This window comes from Hyperolius riggenbachi, chromosome 1 (assembly GCF_040937935.1).
Source record: "Hyperolius riggenbachi isolate aHypRig1 chromosome 1, aHypRig1.pri, whole genome shotgun sequence".
Classification (NCBI taxonomy): Eukaryota; Metazoa; Chordata; class Amphibia; order Anura; family Hyperoliidae; genus Hyperolius; species Hyperolius riggenbachi.
Genome location: NC_090646.1, coordinates 29031626 through 29048397, shown reverse-complemented (window position 1 = coordinate 29048397; position 16772 = coordinate 29031626). Strand labels below are relative to the sequence as shown.

At 43.6% G+C, this 16772-nt stretch overlaps 1 protein-coding gene across 1 annotated transcript in view; it reads right to left on the bottom strand.

The window, feature by feature from the left end:
• The window catches only part of LOC137544209 (vomeronasal type-2 receptor 26-like), a 54652-nt gene that overhangs the window by 16347 nt on the left and 21533 nt on the right, over positions 1-16772 (bottom strand). The window contains exons 4-5 of the mRNA XM_068265288.1: positions 12583-12879; positions 5561-5684 (exon numbers count right to left, since the gene is read on the bottom strand). Of these exons, the coding sequence (XP_068121389.1) occupies positions 5561-5684; positions 12583-12879 (421 nt within the window). The remainder of the gene's footprint in view (positions 1-5560; positions 5685-12582; positions 12880-16772) is intronic.

Sequence of the window (16772 nt, the reverse complement as noted above, 5' to 3'; positions counted from 1 at the left end):
CTCCTTCTCGTCGGAGGTCTTCCGATCACTAAGTGCTTCATAGAACTTCCTGTTTACACAGGCTGTTCTATAAAGCACTTAGTGATCGGTGAGGGGGGGGGGGATGTCCCCCCTTCCCACCAATCTGCGGCCACGCTCTCCTCTTATGCTGCGTCCCCTCCTGCCCCACAAAAGTCCCTGAGCAAGCCCTAGGGGGGCCCCACCCCCCTTCCGCGGCGGCAGGGGTCGCATCCACTATTGTTACGCCAGTGGCCCCACCCCCTTTTCCTAACCCTAACACAAAATTACTTAATTACTTAATAACAAAGTTTGTGAGCTTTGCGGTCTTTGACATCAATAATTTGCATTGAAATAAAATAAATCTGACTAGCTGTGGCTCCACCCCTTTTCTGAATTTCAGTCACCCAATGGCCAACTGTACCAGCTACAGGTGATTAACAGTGCAAGGGGCCTGTGCCATTAACAATGCAAGAATGGCAGCAATTAAATATTCCCCTTAAAAATCAATAGGTGGATTTTGATTGGCTTTTGTATGCTCCACCCACTTTCTGAATATTAATTCCAGTCACCCAGTGACAAAATGTGCAAAGTTTGAGAACCCTACCCTTAACAGTGTAAGAATGGCTGCAGTTTACATTTTCCCAATGAAATTTGTATTTTTCTCCACCCACTGACATTGTTCGGGTATGTATTTGGCTGGTGTTGGCTCCGCCTACTTTTTCTAACACACAATTACTCAATGACCAAGTTTGTGCGCTTTGCTGTCTTTGGGATCAATAATTTGCATTAAGTTTAAACAAATCTGATTGGCTTTGTTGCTCCACCCCTTTGTCTAAATTTGAACCCCAGTCACCCAATGACCAACTGTACCAGGTTTAAAGCTTGTGCCATTAACAGTGCAATAATAGCAGCAATTACATATTCCCCTTGAAAATCAATAGGTGAATTTTGATTGTCTTTTGTAGGCTCCACCCACTTTTCTGAATATTAATCCTAATCACCCAGTGACCAATTGTGCAAAGTTTGAGAACCCTGCCAATAACAGTGTAAGAATGGCTGCAGTTTACATTTTCCCAGTAAAATTTGTATTTGTCTCCGCCCACTGATGACCCGGTATTGCCCGATTATGTATTTGGCTGGTGTTGGCTGCGCCCACTTTTCCTAAACTTAACACACAATTACTTAATTACTCAATGACCAAGTTTGTGAGCTTTGCAGTTTTTGGCATCCATAACCTGCATTAAAATGAAACAAATAAGATTGTCTGTTTGTGGCTCCACCCCCTTTTATCAATTTAAATCCCAGTCATCCAATGATCAACTGTAGCACTTTTGAGGTTTGTGCCATTAAAAGAGCAAGAATGGCAGCAATGAAATATTCCCCTGAAAAATCAATAGGTAATTTTTGATTGGCTTTTGTAGGCTCCATCCACTTTTCTGAAACACCCACTTTTCTGAATATTAATCCCAGTCACCCAGTAATTAACTGTGCAAAGTTTGAGAACCCTACAATTAATAGTGTAAGAATGGCTGCAGTTTACATTTTCCCCGTAAAATTTGTATTTGTCTCCGCCTACTTATGACCCCGTGTTACCTGCTTATGTATTTGGCTGGTATTGGCTGTGCCCATTTTTCTAACCCTCACACACAATTAATCAATTACTCAATGACCAAGTTTGTGAGCTTTGCGGTGTTTGGCATCAATAATTTGCATTGGAATGAAACAAATCTAATTGGCTGTTTGTGGCTCCACCCCCTTTCTCAAATTGAACCCCAGTCACCCAATGATCAACTGTACCAGGTTTGAGGCTTGTGCCATTAACAGTGCAAGAATGGCAGCAATGTAAATATTCCCCTTGAAAATCAATAGGTGAATTATGATTGGCTTTTGTAGGCTCCTCCCACCTTTCTGAATATTAATCCCAGTCACCCAGTGACCAACTGTGCAACGTTTGAGAACCCTACCATTAACAGTGTAAGAATGGCTGTAGTTTACATTTTATCAGTGAAATTTGTATTTGTCTCCGCCCCTTTTTGGTTATGGTAATAAAAAGTATCCTATACTTTATTCCAGGTATTCAAATCCGTTCAGCCATTTTTGCGTGATCGAGTAACAAACATCCAAACATCCAAACATCCGAACTGTCCCATTTATTATATTAGTAGGATCACTGTCATTGTGGTGCAGTGTTATGTCTGGTACACCCCATGTAATTTCCTGTCAGATGGACAGGTCAATTTGATTATTTCGAACAGGTCTGATCTAATTTACGAACACTTTTTTTTCTGATCGATTTTCAGATCACGTTTCTGTACAAAATTATCAGAAAAACAACTGGAAATAAGATCGGAACTGTCGGAAATAGTTGATTCAACCTTTCTATCTGATGGGAAATTGCATTGTGTGTATCAGGCATTGAGCCCAGCCCCACACTGTGCAAAAAAAACATTTTGTGAACATATTGCTGTAAAGAAACGCGGAAAAGCCACTTCTACTCAGAGCAAGGTGGCTGTTTCCGCGGATGGCATGGCGGAACGCGGAAAAACTGCCGCGTCTGACGCAGCGGCTAGCGTGCATGGACCTGGCACTGACAATTTGTCCCAGCGCGGGGAGACCGCCGCCGCCTATGTGGGTAGCGGTGCGGCCAACCCCGCGCATGGCTCTGCAGGGACATTGCAAGACTCGACAGGTGTGGCTGGGACCAGTAGTCCACCTAGATTCTGAATGACACGCGTGCGCACGGAGAGGCAGAGCTTATATGGCAGCCAGAAAAGGGTCAGCTGACCAAGCCGGTCAGCTGACAACTCTGCTTCTTTTCATTGGTCCAGCACTTAAGGGAGGTGCTGGAGAGCACTGGTGTATACAGTATATACTGGGTGCTGGTCATTCTCTGGTTGTCTGGCGTTGCGATCACAACGTGGTAGCACTCAGGCCTTGTTCGTATCTGTGTTCTAGCATAGTTTCCAAAGGTGTTGACGATCACAGACCTCACACCTTAGCGTTAGGAATTTGAACTGTATTAATTGTTATGACCTTTTGCCTGCCTGACTATCCTCCTGAATTCTGATTCTGTACCTTGCTATTTTCTGATACCCTGTTGCCAAACTCTGCTAGTACCTAAACTCTGTATTTGCCTTCTGACTCTGTACCTCGCTACCTCTGATACCCGTTGCCGAACCCTGCCTGTCTATTGGATTACAAATCTGTCTCCTGAATCTGTACCTTATCTGTCTGTGTGTTAACGACCTGGATTGTCCGACCTCGAGAACTGGCCTTACTGTTAGAGGCAGTTCCCAGATCTGTGAGTGACACCCCCTCATTGGTGTCACTCACGCTCTGTCCTTCCTACTCTTAGCCTAGCTCCTCCCCCGGGAGAGTCTAGGCCATAGGAAGGAACTTACTTCTGGGCAGTACTCCTTACTGCTCCTGCACCTCCTCCTGAGGTGCCGTTCTTGAAGTATATTGTCACCAAACACTCATACTACTCAGGTGTCCAGAGGTTAGTAGATATATCTGATTATCGGTGATACTGCAGATCATCTATAATTGGGTATATTCTGCATTCTCGGTGATACTGCAGATCACCGGTAATCAGACCCTCTCTGTTACACCGATCGTTACAATTGCACTTTAAAAATGTTGTGTCACCTCCCGAAACCTTGTCACACAAAGCATTTTGCAGCACTCTCCAGATTGTAGTGCAGTGGTAGGCCCACACTGCGCAAGTAGTTATTTTTCACATTTACACATAAAAAGCTTCTGTATAAAATACTTGTTTTTGGCCAATTTTGCCATCTACCCTCTCCACCATGCCACTGCCTGGATATTTCGACAGTTTTGGCTGAAAATATGCCCTGAATGATTTCAAAGTTTGCCTGCCATTGAAGTCAGTGGGCTTTACACAAAGGAAGGGTGCAAGATGGATAACCATTGTTCAAGAGAATCTGTGCTCTAAAAGTCTTACAATAAAAAGCATACTATTCTATTCATTATGTTCTCCTGGGCCCCTCTGTGCTGTTTCTGCCACTCCCTGCTGCAATCCTGGCTTGTAATTGCCAGTTTTATGCAGTGTTTACAAACAAAAAACATGGCTGCTAACCAGCTTGTGATAGGCTGAGAGAAGCTCAGTCTGTGACTCATACAGAGCCTGGAGGGTGCTTGGAGAGGGTGTGTATCATTTGTACCTATTACAAGCAGAGCAGCACATTCCTGCCTAAGTGCCTGAGCCGACAAAGCCGGCAAAGGAAAGAAGATTAGATTATATAACAGAGATAATACAGCCACTGTGCAACTAGGAAAGGCTGCAGTAAGACAGACCGCATAAGAACATGTATAGGAACTTATAGGATAGAAGAAATAAGGCTGAAAATGTTGTTACAGAGTCTCTTTAAGTATCTATGGGTTTAAAACATATAGGGGATGATTCACTATAACAAATATAATGCCTTATCAGAGTTAACACACCTTATCAGAGTGATCATGCCTTATCAGAGGTAACACACCTTATCAGAGTAGCATAGCAAGTGCTACACACCTATGCCTGCTAATTGGCAATGATGAGAGCACCACTTGTCCTGCCCTGAGCCCCTGCAGGTCCAATCACTATAAAGGTCATTATCCCTGAACTTTGAATATTATTATTATTATTATTATTTAGTATTTATATAGCGCTGACATATTACGCAGTGCTGTACAATGTATATATATATCTTGTCACTAACTGTCCCTCAAAGGAGCTCACAATCTAATCCCTACCATTGCCATATGTCTATATTATGTAGTGTAAGTACTGTAGTCTAGGGCCAATTTTAGGGGGAGCCAATTAACTTATCCATATGTTTTAGGGATGTGGGAGGAAACCGGAGTGCCCGGAGGAAACCCACGCAGACACGGAGAGAACATACAAACTCTTTTGCAGATAGTGCCCTGGCTGGGATTCGAACCAGGGACCCAGCGCTGCAAGGCGAGAGAGCTAACCACTACGCCCATTGGCCCAATAGGCAGCCTGACAAGTTTCCTGTCAAGTGACAGGCAGCCTATTGAGAAAATCAAAGTGCAGGGATAATGTGCTTTAACCTACCTGGCGTTGAGTTTCCCCAGGATTTCTGTGCAAAAAGTGATCCAATTAATTTTCATAACCTTTTTTTCCCTATAACTTGACAAAATGTGTCAACTAAGCAAGAGTCTAGTAGACAGTGCAGGAGAGTATTGACGTGTATGCACGTCAATACTGTTCACAGCATGTTTTGTATTGACGTGTATAAAACTGTTAGGGATACCGCTAGGGAGGTTAATGTGATTGGACCCGCAGGGGCTCAGGGCAGGACTAGAGGAGCTCTCGTCATTGCCAATTAGCAGGCATAAGTTTGTAGAGCTCACTATGCTACTCTGATAAGGTGGGTTAACTCTGATAAGGCGTGTTAACTCTGATAAGGCATGCTATTTGTTATAGTGAATCAACCCCATTGTGTTATGTAGGATACAAGGAACAGGTCACGTTGAATACATTTGCATTCACACTGTTATGGATGTGATTGTTCTCTCCATTGGATACTCCCACCTGTGACATTGGACACCTCCCCCTCGGAGCAGCGCACACAGTCATAGCAGCAGGAAGAGGTTCCTTCTCTAGTGACCTTCCTGTAGCCGGGACGACATCGGTCATTGCAGCGGGATTCTGGAAACTTGGACAGGAAATAAAACATGACTCCCCATTCACAATATGAAGAAAACTATTACACATCGTAGTGTGTATGCAATAAACTGAGTTAATCACAAGTCCAGGTGTAAAGTTTTATTAGTTGATCAGTAGAGTACAGTAAAATGCATAATTCTGCTTAGCACAGTTTTTTTTGCATGTGCCCCCTCATGTGTTTACACTAAACATATCACGCTGGAATACCACAGGTGACCCTCAAACATGGATTCAATAATTCCTTGTTTTAACAATATGCAGTAGAATCCAATCACAACCTTCCCTCTTGTGATTTTGTATTAATACCTCCAAATATGTCACATCTTAAAAAAGACAGCCATTAATCACTTCATACAAATCACACAGTATATTTACTCACCCCAGAGACTGCATTTTAGCTCTAGGGGTGTAGATATATGTTAGTTGCCGTGATAGCGGCAACATGTGGTCCCGCTCATGTTCACGTCGCCACCCGTTAGTACACAGATCAGTAAATGAGAACACCATTCCCATTCCCCGATCTAAGTGCCTGCGATCAATGACTACCGGCTTCAATGAGATGCGGTGGTCATCGATCAAATGAAAGTAACACATACATGCATTACTTCCTGTTAGCGTACTAACAGTAGGATGAAAATGTGGGGGGATTTCCGGTTGTAAATTGGAAATCGGAATTCTGCAGAAATTTAATTTACTGCAACCTGGTAATTTTAGACCAATCACAGAACTTGGAAGCATTGTACCAATCAGAGAATGCAGATTTTTTTTCTGCAAAAATTGGATTATTACCGTAATTTAGACCAATCCCAAGATTCCTTTTTTTCCGATTCCCAATTTTTTGTCATTTTTTGCATTCTGTGATGCAAGGCAATTGGAACATCGTAAAAACAGAAATGTGTGGGTTAGTGGCAGATGTGTTGAGGGAGGGAGTTTCAGAGTAGGGGAGAGGATTGAGAGAAGTCTTGTAAGCGGGAATAAGAAGAGGAGTCCAGAAAGGAAGACAGGAGAAGACTGTAAGTAGAGTGGAGATTGCGTGTAGGATGGCATCCAGAAATAGGTTTATTTACATAAGAAGGAGCTAGGTTGTAGAGAGATTCAGGATTTTTAACTGTATCTTTTGAGTAACTGGCAGCCAGTGAAGGGACTGACATAGGAAGGAGAGATGGATGATTCATAATAGATATATAGATAGACAGACAGACAGACAGACAGACAGACAGACAGACAGACAGACAGACAGACAGACAGACAGACAGATAGATAGATAGATAGATAGATAGATAGATAGATAGATAGATAGATAGATAGATAGATAGATAGATGGGTGGATGGATGGATAAGTAGATGCTGGGTGAGTGGATACATTGGCAGATGGATGGCTACGATATTAAGATAAACAAATCCTGGAAACTTTCCTAATAATCTAATTTTAGTGATGTTAACAAACTACATGTTTAAAGGGACAGTGTAGTGAGAGGAACAAGGAGGCTATATAGGCTAGATAAATAGATAGATAGATAGATAGATAGATAGATAGATAGATAGATAGATAGATAGATAAATAGACATGTAGATAATGACAGACTTTTTTTTTTTTTAAAGCGGATCCGAGATGATAAACTAACTATAACAAGTAACTTGTCTATATATCTTATCTAAAGTTTAGATAGTGTACACAGCAAATATAGCTGCAAACAGCTTTAATAGAAAATGATTATTTCTTCCTGTGATACAATGACAGCAGCCATGTTGTTTGTAAACATTACACAGGCAAGCTTATCTGTATCTTGAGCACTCAGCCTGTGAAAAAACCTAATCCCTCCTCCTCCCTCCTCCCCTCTGCCTCTGAAATCTCTGGCGAGTAACCTCCTCCTCCTCCTGCCCAGACTGAGCTCCCATACGCCCTTGCTACAGTGCCAAGGCTCTCTGAAAAGCTGTGGGCGTGGTTTATTTAGTTTATAGGGAATTAGAGTATTAAAACAAAAAAGTATTTGGCTTGAGGAATGCCCTATAAACTATAGGAAAGGAACACAATTATGCAATGAGTAAACGTTCACCTCGGATCCACTTTAGTCTTAATATTATAAATTAATTAGTTAAATACATAGTACTACAACACACACTTTTTGCTAGTTTTTTTTTTTTTTGCAATTTGTTTTACTTTTCCTTGTTTCCAGATGACATCTTCTGATTTAACCCTCATTCTTTCATTGGCAATGTTGCTACGGTTAAAGATGTGCAGAATACTAAAATTTAAAATAAAATTGTCTGAGTCATCTGAATCTTTGTTAATGAACACATTTGCTACATGCAGAGATGATTGATGTTCTCCTGTGTCATCAAGAGTAATCACTTCTCCCGATGGAAACATGTGCCTCAGACTGGTTACATAGCTATACAGCTGTTCATGAAAAGGAGAGAAAATATTAGGTGAATAATAATAGCAATAACAATATTGAATACTTTTGTATTAAGTTTAGGGGTTAAGTGGTGAAGGTTAAGGGTTGGGATTAAAGTGGTCGGAAACTCTGACATAACATTCAATAAAAAATGTGTTTTCCTACTTCTTATTACTCATACAGTTATCATATTTGCGTTTGTGCATACATAATATTGTCTGTTTACAAATTACAAGTTCCCAAACTGTAGTTTATCTCGCCCTGAAACCTGCCATTGCATTTTATACAAACTGCTTTTTATTATATATTAACATCTTCTAATTAGTTGTTCTGAGCTGCTTGCGTGCTTGAAGCACAGAGAGCTTCACGGAGAGCTCCTTTGCACTTGTTACACTGTGTTTACACACATGTATCAACATTGGAATGCAAACAATGCAATGCAATGCAACATTGGAATGCAAACAAAGATATTGTTATCTCCAGTTTGGATGCGGATTTGAAGCTGAATAGCAGGGCAAAGTGCTTTGTTTAACCATTTCAGTGATGTTCTGCTAAAACAAAATTCTGGGATAGTAGGGGGTTTAAGGGTGATGGGTTAAAGTGTACCTGAGACGCGGGAATATCAAAAATGTATACATATCAGGGGCTTCCTCCAGCCCCCTCTGGCCAGAACGCTCCCACATTGCCATTCTCCGCTGCCTGCAGCCTCCAAAAATTGCCTTGGATCATGGCATACTGTGCAGGCTTGCTGTGCTTGTCCACCCGTCGCGCCCCCGTGGCCAGGAGCATTCTGCACTTGCACAGGTGCAGAACACTCCCAGCCATGAGAGTAAGAAGGGGGGAGCATGCACAGCCTAAATGCTTCTATGCCAACTGGCCCCGACTGGATGACTTACCGGGGCTAGTTGCAGAGGCTGCAGGCAGCTGAGGATGGTGGCATGGGAGCGATCTGGCCAGAGGGGGCTGGAGGAAGCCCCAGGTATTTATACATTTTTGATATCCCCCCTTTTCAGGTACACTTTAAGGAGGGGGGTTAAAGTTGGGGTAGGAGGGAGGTTAAGGGTTAAAGTTAGGAGTTAAAGAGACTCTGAAGTCTCCTGAAAATGAGGATTTTACTTTAAAAACCTCATTAACATTATTGCCCCTCTTAAAATGCCGCAGAACCGCGGCTGAAAACCCCCTCAATCATTCCAAACTCGCCCCTTACTCGGCAGGAAAAATCCACGACTTTCTCGGTCGTGGATTTTGCTGCCGCCTCTATGCGCGTCAATCAGCGCGTATCTCCGCCTCTCCCTTGCCCCTCTCAGTGAAGGAAGACTGAGAGGGGCGGGGGAGGGGCGGGGGAGGGCCGGCGATCCGGGCTGATTGACGCTCTGAGAGGCAGAGCTGCACTGCCTCTATGCGTAAGGAGCCCGTAATGTACCCCTGTGAGTTTGGGGTGATTGAAGGCATTTTCAGCCGCGGTTCTGCAGCGTTTTAAGAGGGGCAATAATGTTAATGAGGTTTTTAAAGTAAAAGCCTCATTTTCAGGAGACTTCAGAGTCTCTTTAACTCCTAACTTTAACCCTTAACCTCCCTCCTACCCCAACTTTAACCCCCTCCTTAAAGTGTACCTGAAAAGGGGGGATATCAAAAGTGTATAAATACCTGGGGCTTCCTCCAGCCCCCTCTGGCCAGATCGCTCCCATGCCACCATCCTCCGCTGCCTGCAGCCTCTGCAACTGGCCCCGGTAAGTCATTCAGTTGGGGCCATTCGGCATAGAAGCAGTCAGGCAGTGCATGCTCCCCCCTTCTTACTCTCATGGCTGGGAGTGTTCTGCACCTGTGCAAGTGCAGAATGCTCCTGGCCACGGGGGCGCGACGGGTGGACAAGCACAGCCATGGTTTTGCAGCATTTTAAGAGGGGCAATAATGTTAATGAGGTTTTTAAAGTAAAAACCTCATTTTCAGGAGACTTCAGAGTCTCTTTAAGGAGGGAGAGGGGGGATGTTCCTCTTAGGGGTTAAGGGTAGGGGGAGGTTAGGGGTCACTAATTTTACTAGTATATATATTTTTTTTTTCAAAATTGAACTGATGTTTCTCGTGTTTTTAGTTAGCAAAAATAGAAATGCAACATTTTTGGTTTTGCTCCCGTTTTGCATGAGCTGAACTCAAAGATCTGAAACATTTTCTACATACACAAAAGACCCATTACTCTCAACTATTGTTCACAAATCTGCCCAAGGCTCACCACACACCATACAATCTTGATTGCTCAATCTTACCTACATTCATGTAGCCTATCAAAACAATCTTTTCAAAGTATTTTCAATCTGTTGGCCTTCATACTACAAAGATTTGGTAAATCTGCACAAACAAGATTGTATGGTATGTGTTGAGCATAAATATGTGTTAGTGAGGTAGCACTTCTCCTCTGCAGAGATAATCCATCCCACTAGATGGCGTCATGGATATGAGACACAGCAATTGCCACACAGGAAGAATCCCCAATCATTGAACAATGCTGCTTGCACATTCTGCTCCACAAGCCAGGGAACACAGGTAGTCTTGAGCAGCACAATTATTATTATTATTTTTTATTTATATAGCACCAACATATTCCGCAGCGCTTTACAAAGCACAATAAGACGACAAGGGGAACATAGATACAACTAACAAATGTACAGCAGAGTTCCAAGCAGCACAAATATTGTTACAAGAACAGTAAACATTAGGAGGATGACCCTGCCCTTGCGAGCTTACAATCTAATGGGTGGTGGGGGACACACTAGGTAAGGGGTGGAGGATGGATGAGGCAGTGACCCTTTGCCTCTGATTACATTGTGTCAGATAAGTAAATAAGGGCTATAGAATGTTATAAGCTTGTCTGAAAAGGTGTGTTTTAAGAGTGCGTTTGAAGATGTCCAGGTTTGGAGCGTGACGTACAGGCTGTGGAAGAGAGTTCCAGATAAGGGATGATGCTTGTGTAAAGTCCTGGATGTGAGCATGAGAGGAGGTGATCAGCTTAGAGGCCAGGAGAATTTCTTGGGAGGAGCGAAGGTTGCAGGAGGGACAATATCTTGAGATTAGTGAGGAGATGTATGGAGGAGACAACTCGTGGAGGGCTTTGTATGTTAGAGTCAGGAGCTTGAACTGGATCCTCTGGGTAATGGGTAGCCAGTGGAGAGAATGGCAAATGTTGCACCATGTTGCACGGACAGAGCAGGTAGCCAGCTGGCAAGAGAAAGATCAATAGTGCATAATCCTTGCGATTCTCTGCCAGTAACAAAACCTACTCCACCATCCGTTTTATTTGTTTCCACTAAGAGGCGCCACAGCACAACTGTTGAACAAGATTACAGGCAGTGAGTATTGTAACTAAGCAGAGCTGCTTAGGGGATTGAGACATTGGCCTCAATTCACTAAGCTTATCTCCTGTCTTTAATAACGTTTCTAGAGTGGTCACCATGTTGATGAGACATGTCGTATTCAGGAAACATTTTACCTCAGGCAAACCTAAAGTTAACTCTTCTGTCTCTAAGTTAACGCTACAATCCTTAAAATAACTCCACAGTTAAAGACAGGCTGTTTATTAACTGCATGTGAAAATAACTACAGAGTAGGTAAATTAACTACAGAGGAGGTAACTTAAGGAATGAAGAGGTAAGATAACTCTCTCACGTGTGGAGGTAAGTTTTCTCTTGCCTTATTATCTCCAGCGCGATCTTAGTGAATTGAGGCCATTGTATACACTTGTGTGTAACTGCCTGGGTGGCTTAATACATTATTGGAATAAGTGAGATAAGAGCTGGGTAAGACCATGCATGAAATTGAATATACGAAGATAAAGGTGAAGGTGAGATGTAATAAAGTCATGGCCCCACCACAGTCATTTATTTAACTTAATGGAGACAAAAATTACTGTGGATAGTTAAATATTTTGTATATAAGCCTATAGAATATACCATGATCAAATAACATCACCAAACGTAAAAGAATTATTACTAAACTTACTACTTTATTTGATCCATGTCTTTTAGATGTGTTTTTCACTGAGTACATTATATTCAGGGCCTCAGCCAAAAGCATTGTCGCTATAAATGGGTACTGGACCTTTGTAAGTTCCATCTCAGAAAGCCTTAATATGGAGGGTTGTGGATCCGTGCAGTTGACTCCAGGTATTTTATATAGATATTTAAAGTATTTATTTTTAAGTGGGTTTGGGGAAAGGCACCCAGAACCCTCCAGCCCGACATCTTCCCATATTGGGTCAGGAGACCTGATGGATGATATAATACCATGCAAAAAAATAGACCGGTCAATGGGGAATTTGGGACACCATAAAAATATTAAGCTGCAGTTCAGTATCTGGAAGAAATAATTGTGCTTATAGTTTATATTAAGCCATGACTTACTCTGCAGGATCAAGGTGATATCTTTCTCAAAAATATTTCCCTCAACTAAAAGTTCAACAAACTTTGCTAAAAAAATGTCACATAGAATCACAACCTTAGATCTTGATTTCTGAATACGTGAAAATCTCCATATATTTCTTTCTTTATTATTGCCCAGCTGAAGTATATATTCGGTGCAGATCCCATGCTGAGTCATCATCTTGGTCAACTCCTTAAACTCTGTGTCACCACTGCCATCATCTGGGGCCACCACTCCAACCCAGTTCCATCCAAAGTGTAGCAAGCATTTCACAATGGCCGTATAACGGATGGAATCATACTGCGTCATCTGGTATAAAGTTGGGAACATGTCCTTATTTCTCAGGAAAGGGTCAGCGACTTGATAATTAATCTGGAAAAAGCAACATGTTGAAAAATCAGTTAAAGAAACCTGTGTAAAGGAAGTGTGAGATGAGAGGAAGTACCCAACTGGTGTTGAAAAGTTTTGCTTGCAAACATTTTGCCATATAATGAGCCACTTTGCCACCTCCCTGGCATTCAGTTTTCCAAGGATTTCTGTGCAAAAAGTGATAAAATGTATTTGTAAAACTTTTTTTTTCCTGTAACTTGCCAAAATGTGTCAAGCAAGGGTCTAGTATACAGTGCAAGAGAGTATTGATGTATATGCATGTTAAAGGGATACTGTAGGGGGTCGGGGGAAAATGAGCAGAACTTACCCGGGGCTTCTAATGGTCCCCCGCACACATTCTTCACCCGCGCAGCCACTCCCCAATGCTCTGGCCCCGCCTCCCGTTCACTTCTGAAATTTCAGACTTTAAAGTCTGAAAACCACTGCGCCTGCGTTGCCGTGTCCTCGATGCCGCTGATGTCACCAGGAGCGTACTGCGCAGGCCTAGTATGGTCTGTGTCTGCGCAGTACGCTCCTGGTGACATCAGCGGGAACAAGGACACAGCAATGCAGGCACAGTGGTTTTCAGACTTTAACCACTTCCGGATTCCGGGTGGTTTGGCTGATCTGTGCTGTGGGGGCTCTTCAGCCCGCAGCACAGATCAGAAATCAGGCAGGGCGATCAGACCTCCCCCCTTTTTTACCCACTAGGGGGATGTCCTGCTTTGGGGGGGTCTGATCGCCGCCGCGCTGCTGTGCCTAGCCAGGGGGGGGGGGTCTCCTCAAAGCCCCCCTCCGCAGCACTAGTCCTCCCTCTGCCTCCTTCCCTCCCTCTCCCGTCCCCTGTGTGTGGCGCAGGACGGAAAGCCGTCCTGTGCCGGATAGGATAGGCTTTAGTCTATCAGATGCCGGCGATCCCCGGCCAATCAGAGGCCGGGGATCGCCGATCTCCTCTACGGCGCTGCTGCACAGCAGCGCCGTATATATGTAAACACCGGGGAAGATCTTCCCCGCGTGTTTACATTTACCCTGCGAGCCGCAATCGGCGGCTCGCAGGGTGTTCACGGAGACACCCTCCGTGAACTGACATGGAACGGCCATGGAAACCACTTCAGGATTCAGGGGCGTAGTTAAGCGTACGCAGAATCCTGAAGTGGTTAAAGTCTGAAATTCTAGAAGTGAACCGGAGGCGGGGCCGGAGCATCGATGAGTGGCTGCGTGGGCACAGGATGTCTGCGGGGGACCTTTAGAAGCCCCGGGTAAGTTCAACTCATTTTCCCCCCGACCCCCTACAGTATTCCTTTAATACTGTTCACAGCATGTTTTTATGGACGGATAGATCTGTCCATACCGCTAGGGAGGTTAATAAGTTTTGCACTCTTGTCCGCTTACTCAAATTGTGTCTAATTTTTTTAGATAGGAATAAGCGATTGAGATTTGCAAGACCGATGCTGTAGTAAATCAGGACAGTCCTGGTTACCAAGCATTTCCACGAAACTGGCCATAATATTTGCTATATGGTTACATTCATGCAGCTTGTACCCGGACACAGGCCAGTGGGCAATCTGCTAGGAAAATTTCAGCAGGAAGCACAGAATGGGCATCTGATGGGTGAATCGTTTGCAACCAGCATGCACAGCAAGTGCGGGCAGGCAATCAGCACAGATCCCACAACAGCTACATTAAAAGGAGGGGGGGGGAGGGTGAGAGGGGTTTGAAGAAAGATTTTGTGTTATAAGCTGCTTAGATGGGTGGTCCTTTTCCACTTAGGCTCATTTCCACTTAGTGCACTTCTGTCCGCTTTTTATCAGCACATCAATGTCAGATTGATACATGTTGCTGAAAAGCGAACAGAAGCACATAGATGGAAGCGAGGCATAACTGTACAATATTTCTTTGCAAGCCTTCAAAACTTTAAGATCCTTCTGCAGACATGATACAGAAATTGGTCAGAACCATACCTTAAAGTTTTGAAAGCTTGCAAAGACATCCTGTACAGTTAGGCATTAAAGGAATCACTAAAAAAAACCTTTGTTGTTATGTCTTCGATCTATCTAGAGCAGGGGTTTCAAAATCAATTTACCTGGGGGCCGCAGGAGGCAAAGTCAGGATGAGGCTGGGCCACATAAGGAATTTCACAATTGCGGAGCATCGCCGCCTCTGCCGGCTCCTCTCACTCTTCCTTCTTAGAGAGGGGCGGGGAGAGGCGGCGATCCGTTCAACGATTGACATCAGGAGGGGCAGAGCTGAAGTTGAAAGCTCTGCCCCTTCCAGGAAATGCTGGCGGATTGCCCCCCGGGCAATTTGGGGGCTCTGCAGCCCTCGTTTAGCGGCGGGGATGTGGCGGATTACTTGGGAGCACTGAAGTGAACTATAAGGAAGCTTTTGCCGGCGAGGGCCACAAAATATTGTATCGAGGGCCGCAAATGGCCCGCGGGCCGCAAGTTTGAGACCCCTGATCTAGAGAAACAGTGAGAGGATGTGATTCAGTTGTAGGGACAGGTAGCTTGTTAGGTGTATTTTGTAGCTAGTTTAGAATTGCGATTGCTAGGATTTATTGTGTGCTGAGTTACCTAGATAGAATTGTGTGTGCTTACTAGTTAAAGGGCAACTGACGTGAGAAGACTGTGGAGGCTGCCATATTGATTTCCCTTTTAACAATACCAGTTGCCTGGCAGCCCTGCTAATCTATTTGGCTGCAGCAGTGTCTAAATAACGCCAGAAACAAGCATGCAGCTAATCTTGTTAGATCTGACAATAATGTCAGAAACACCTGATCTGCTTATGCTTGTTCAGGGGCTATGGCTAAAGGTATTAGAGTTATAAGATCAGCAGGACAGCCAGGTAACTGGTATGGCTTAAAATGAAACAAATATAGCAGCATGTCACCCAGCAGGGATTGGAAGTTGATCACTAGGGTGACATTGCAGGGATGAGATTGTACAGACACTTTGCTAGCCTGCAGGCTGGTGATATGTTCTGTTGCTAAGCAGTTGGAGGAGGGCTGACAGACTGGCATACGAGTGACGTCACATGTGGGCAAGGTGAGTGGGGAACACAATGTTCTTAGCCAGGGCTCATATAATTACAGTTAGCTGGGTTGAAAAAAAAATGCATACTGTACATCGAGTTCAATTAGAAAATATGGTATGACTAGGGATGCTCATTCGGATTCCGCGGAAATGCAATTTCTGAAATTCCGATCGGAAATTGCATTTCCGCATCAGAATGCGGAAATCGGTAATGCAAATGCATTAGGCGGATTTCCGCCGGAAATCGCGGAAATTCTGCCCGACTTTAACATTGATTTTCTCAAAAACTATAAGGTCTTTTTAAAAACTTTTTTTGCATCTTGTTTAGGAGATTCTGTTTAATAAACTCTGAAAATTTGGTGTTTCTAGGACTTACGGGGGCTTTGCTATTAACCGCTAAAGTAAAAATCCGCCGACTTTAGCGGTTAATAGCAAAGCCCCCGTAAATCCTAGAAACACCAAATTTTCAGAGTTTGTTAAACAGAATCTCCTGAACAAGATGCAAAAAAAAGTTTTCAAAAAGACCTTATAGTTTTTGAGAAAATCGATGTTAAAGTTGGGCGGAATTTCCGCGATTTCCGGCGGAAATTCCGCATCGGAATGCGGAAATTGGTAGCGGAAAGCGGAATCGGTATTTGGCAATGGCGGAATGCAGATTTACCACGGAATCGGAAATTGGCATTTCCGACCATCCCTAGGTATGACACGTGTCTGGAATGGATCCTCACATATTTAAATTGTTACAGAGGTAGGTGAAAAAATCCTTTAGGGTTTGGACTAATTACTATTAGCACTAAAATGGAGAAACATCCCTCCAAACTCCATATGGCAATTAAATAAAACCCCTGGATCATTCAACACCGC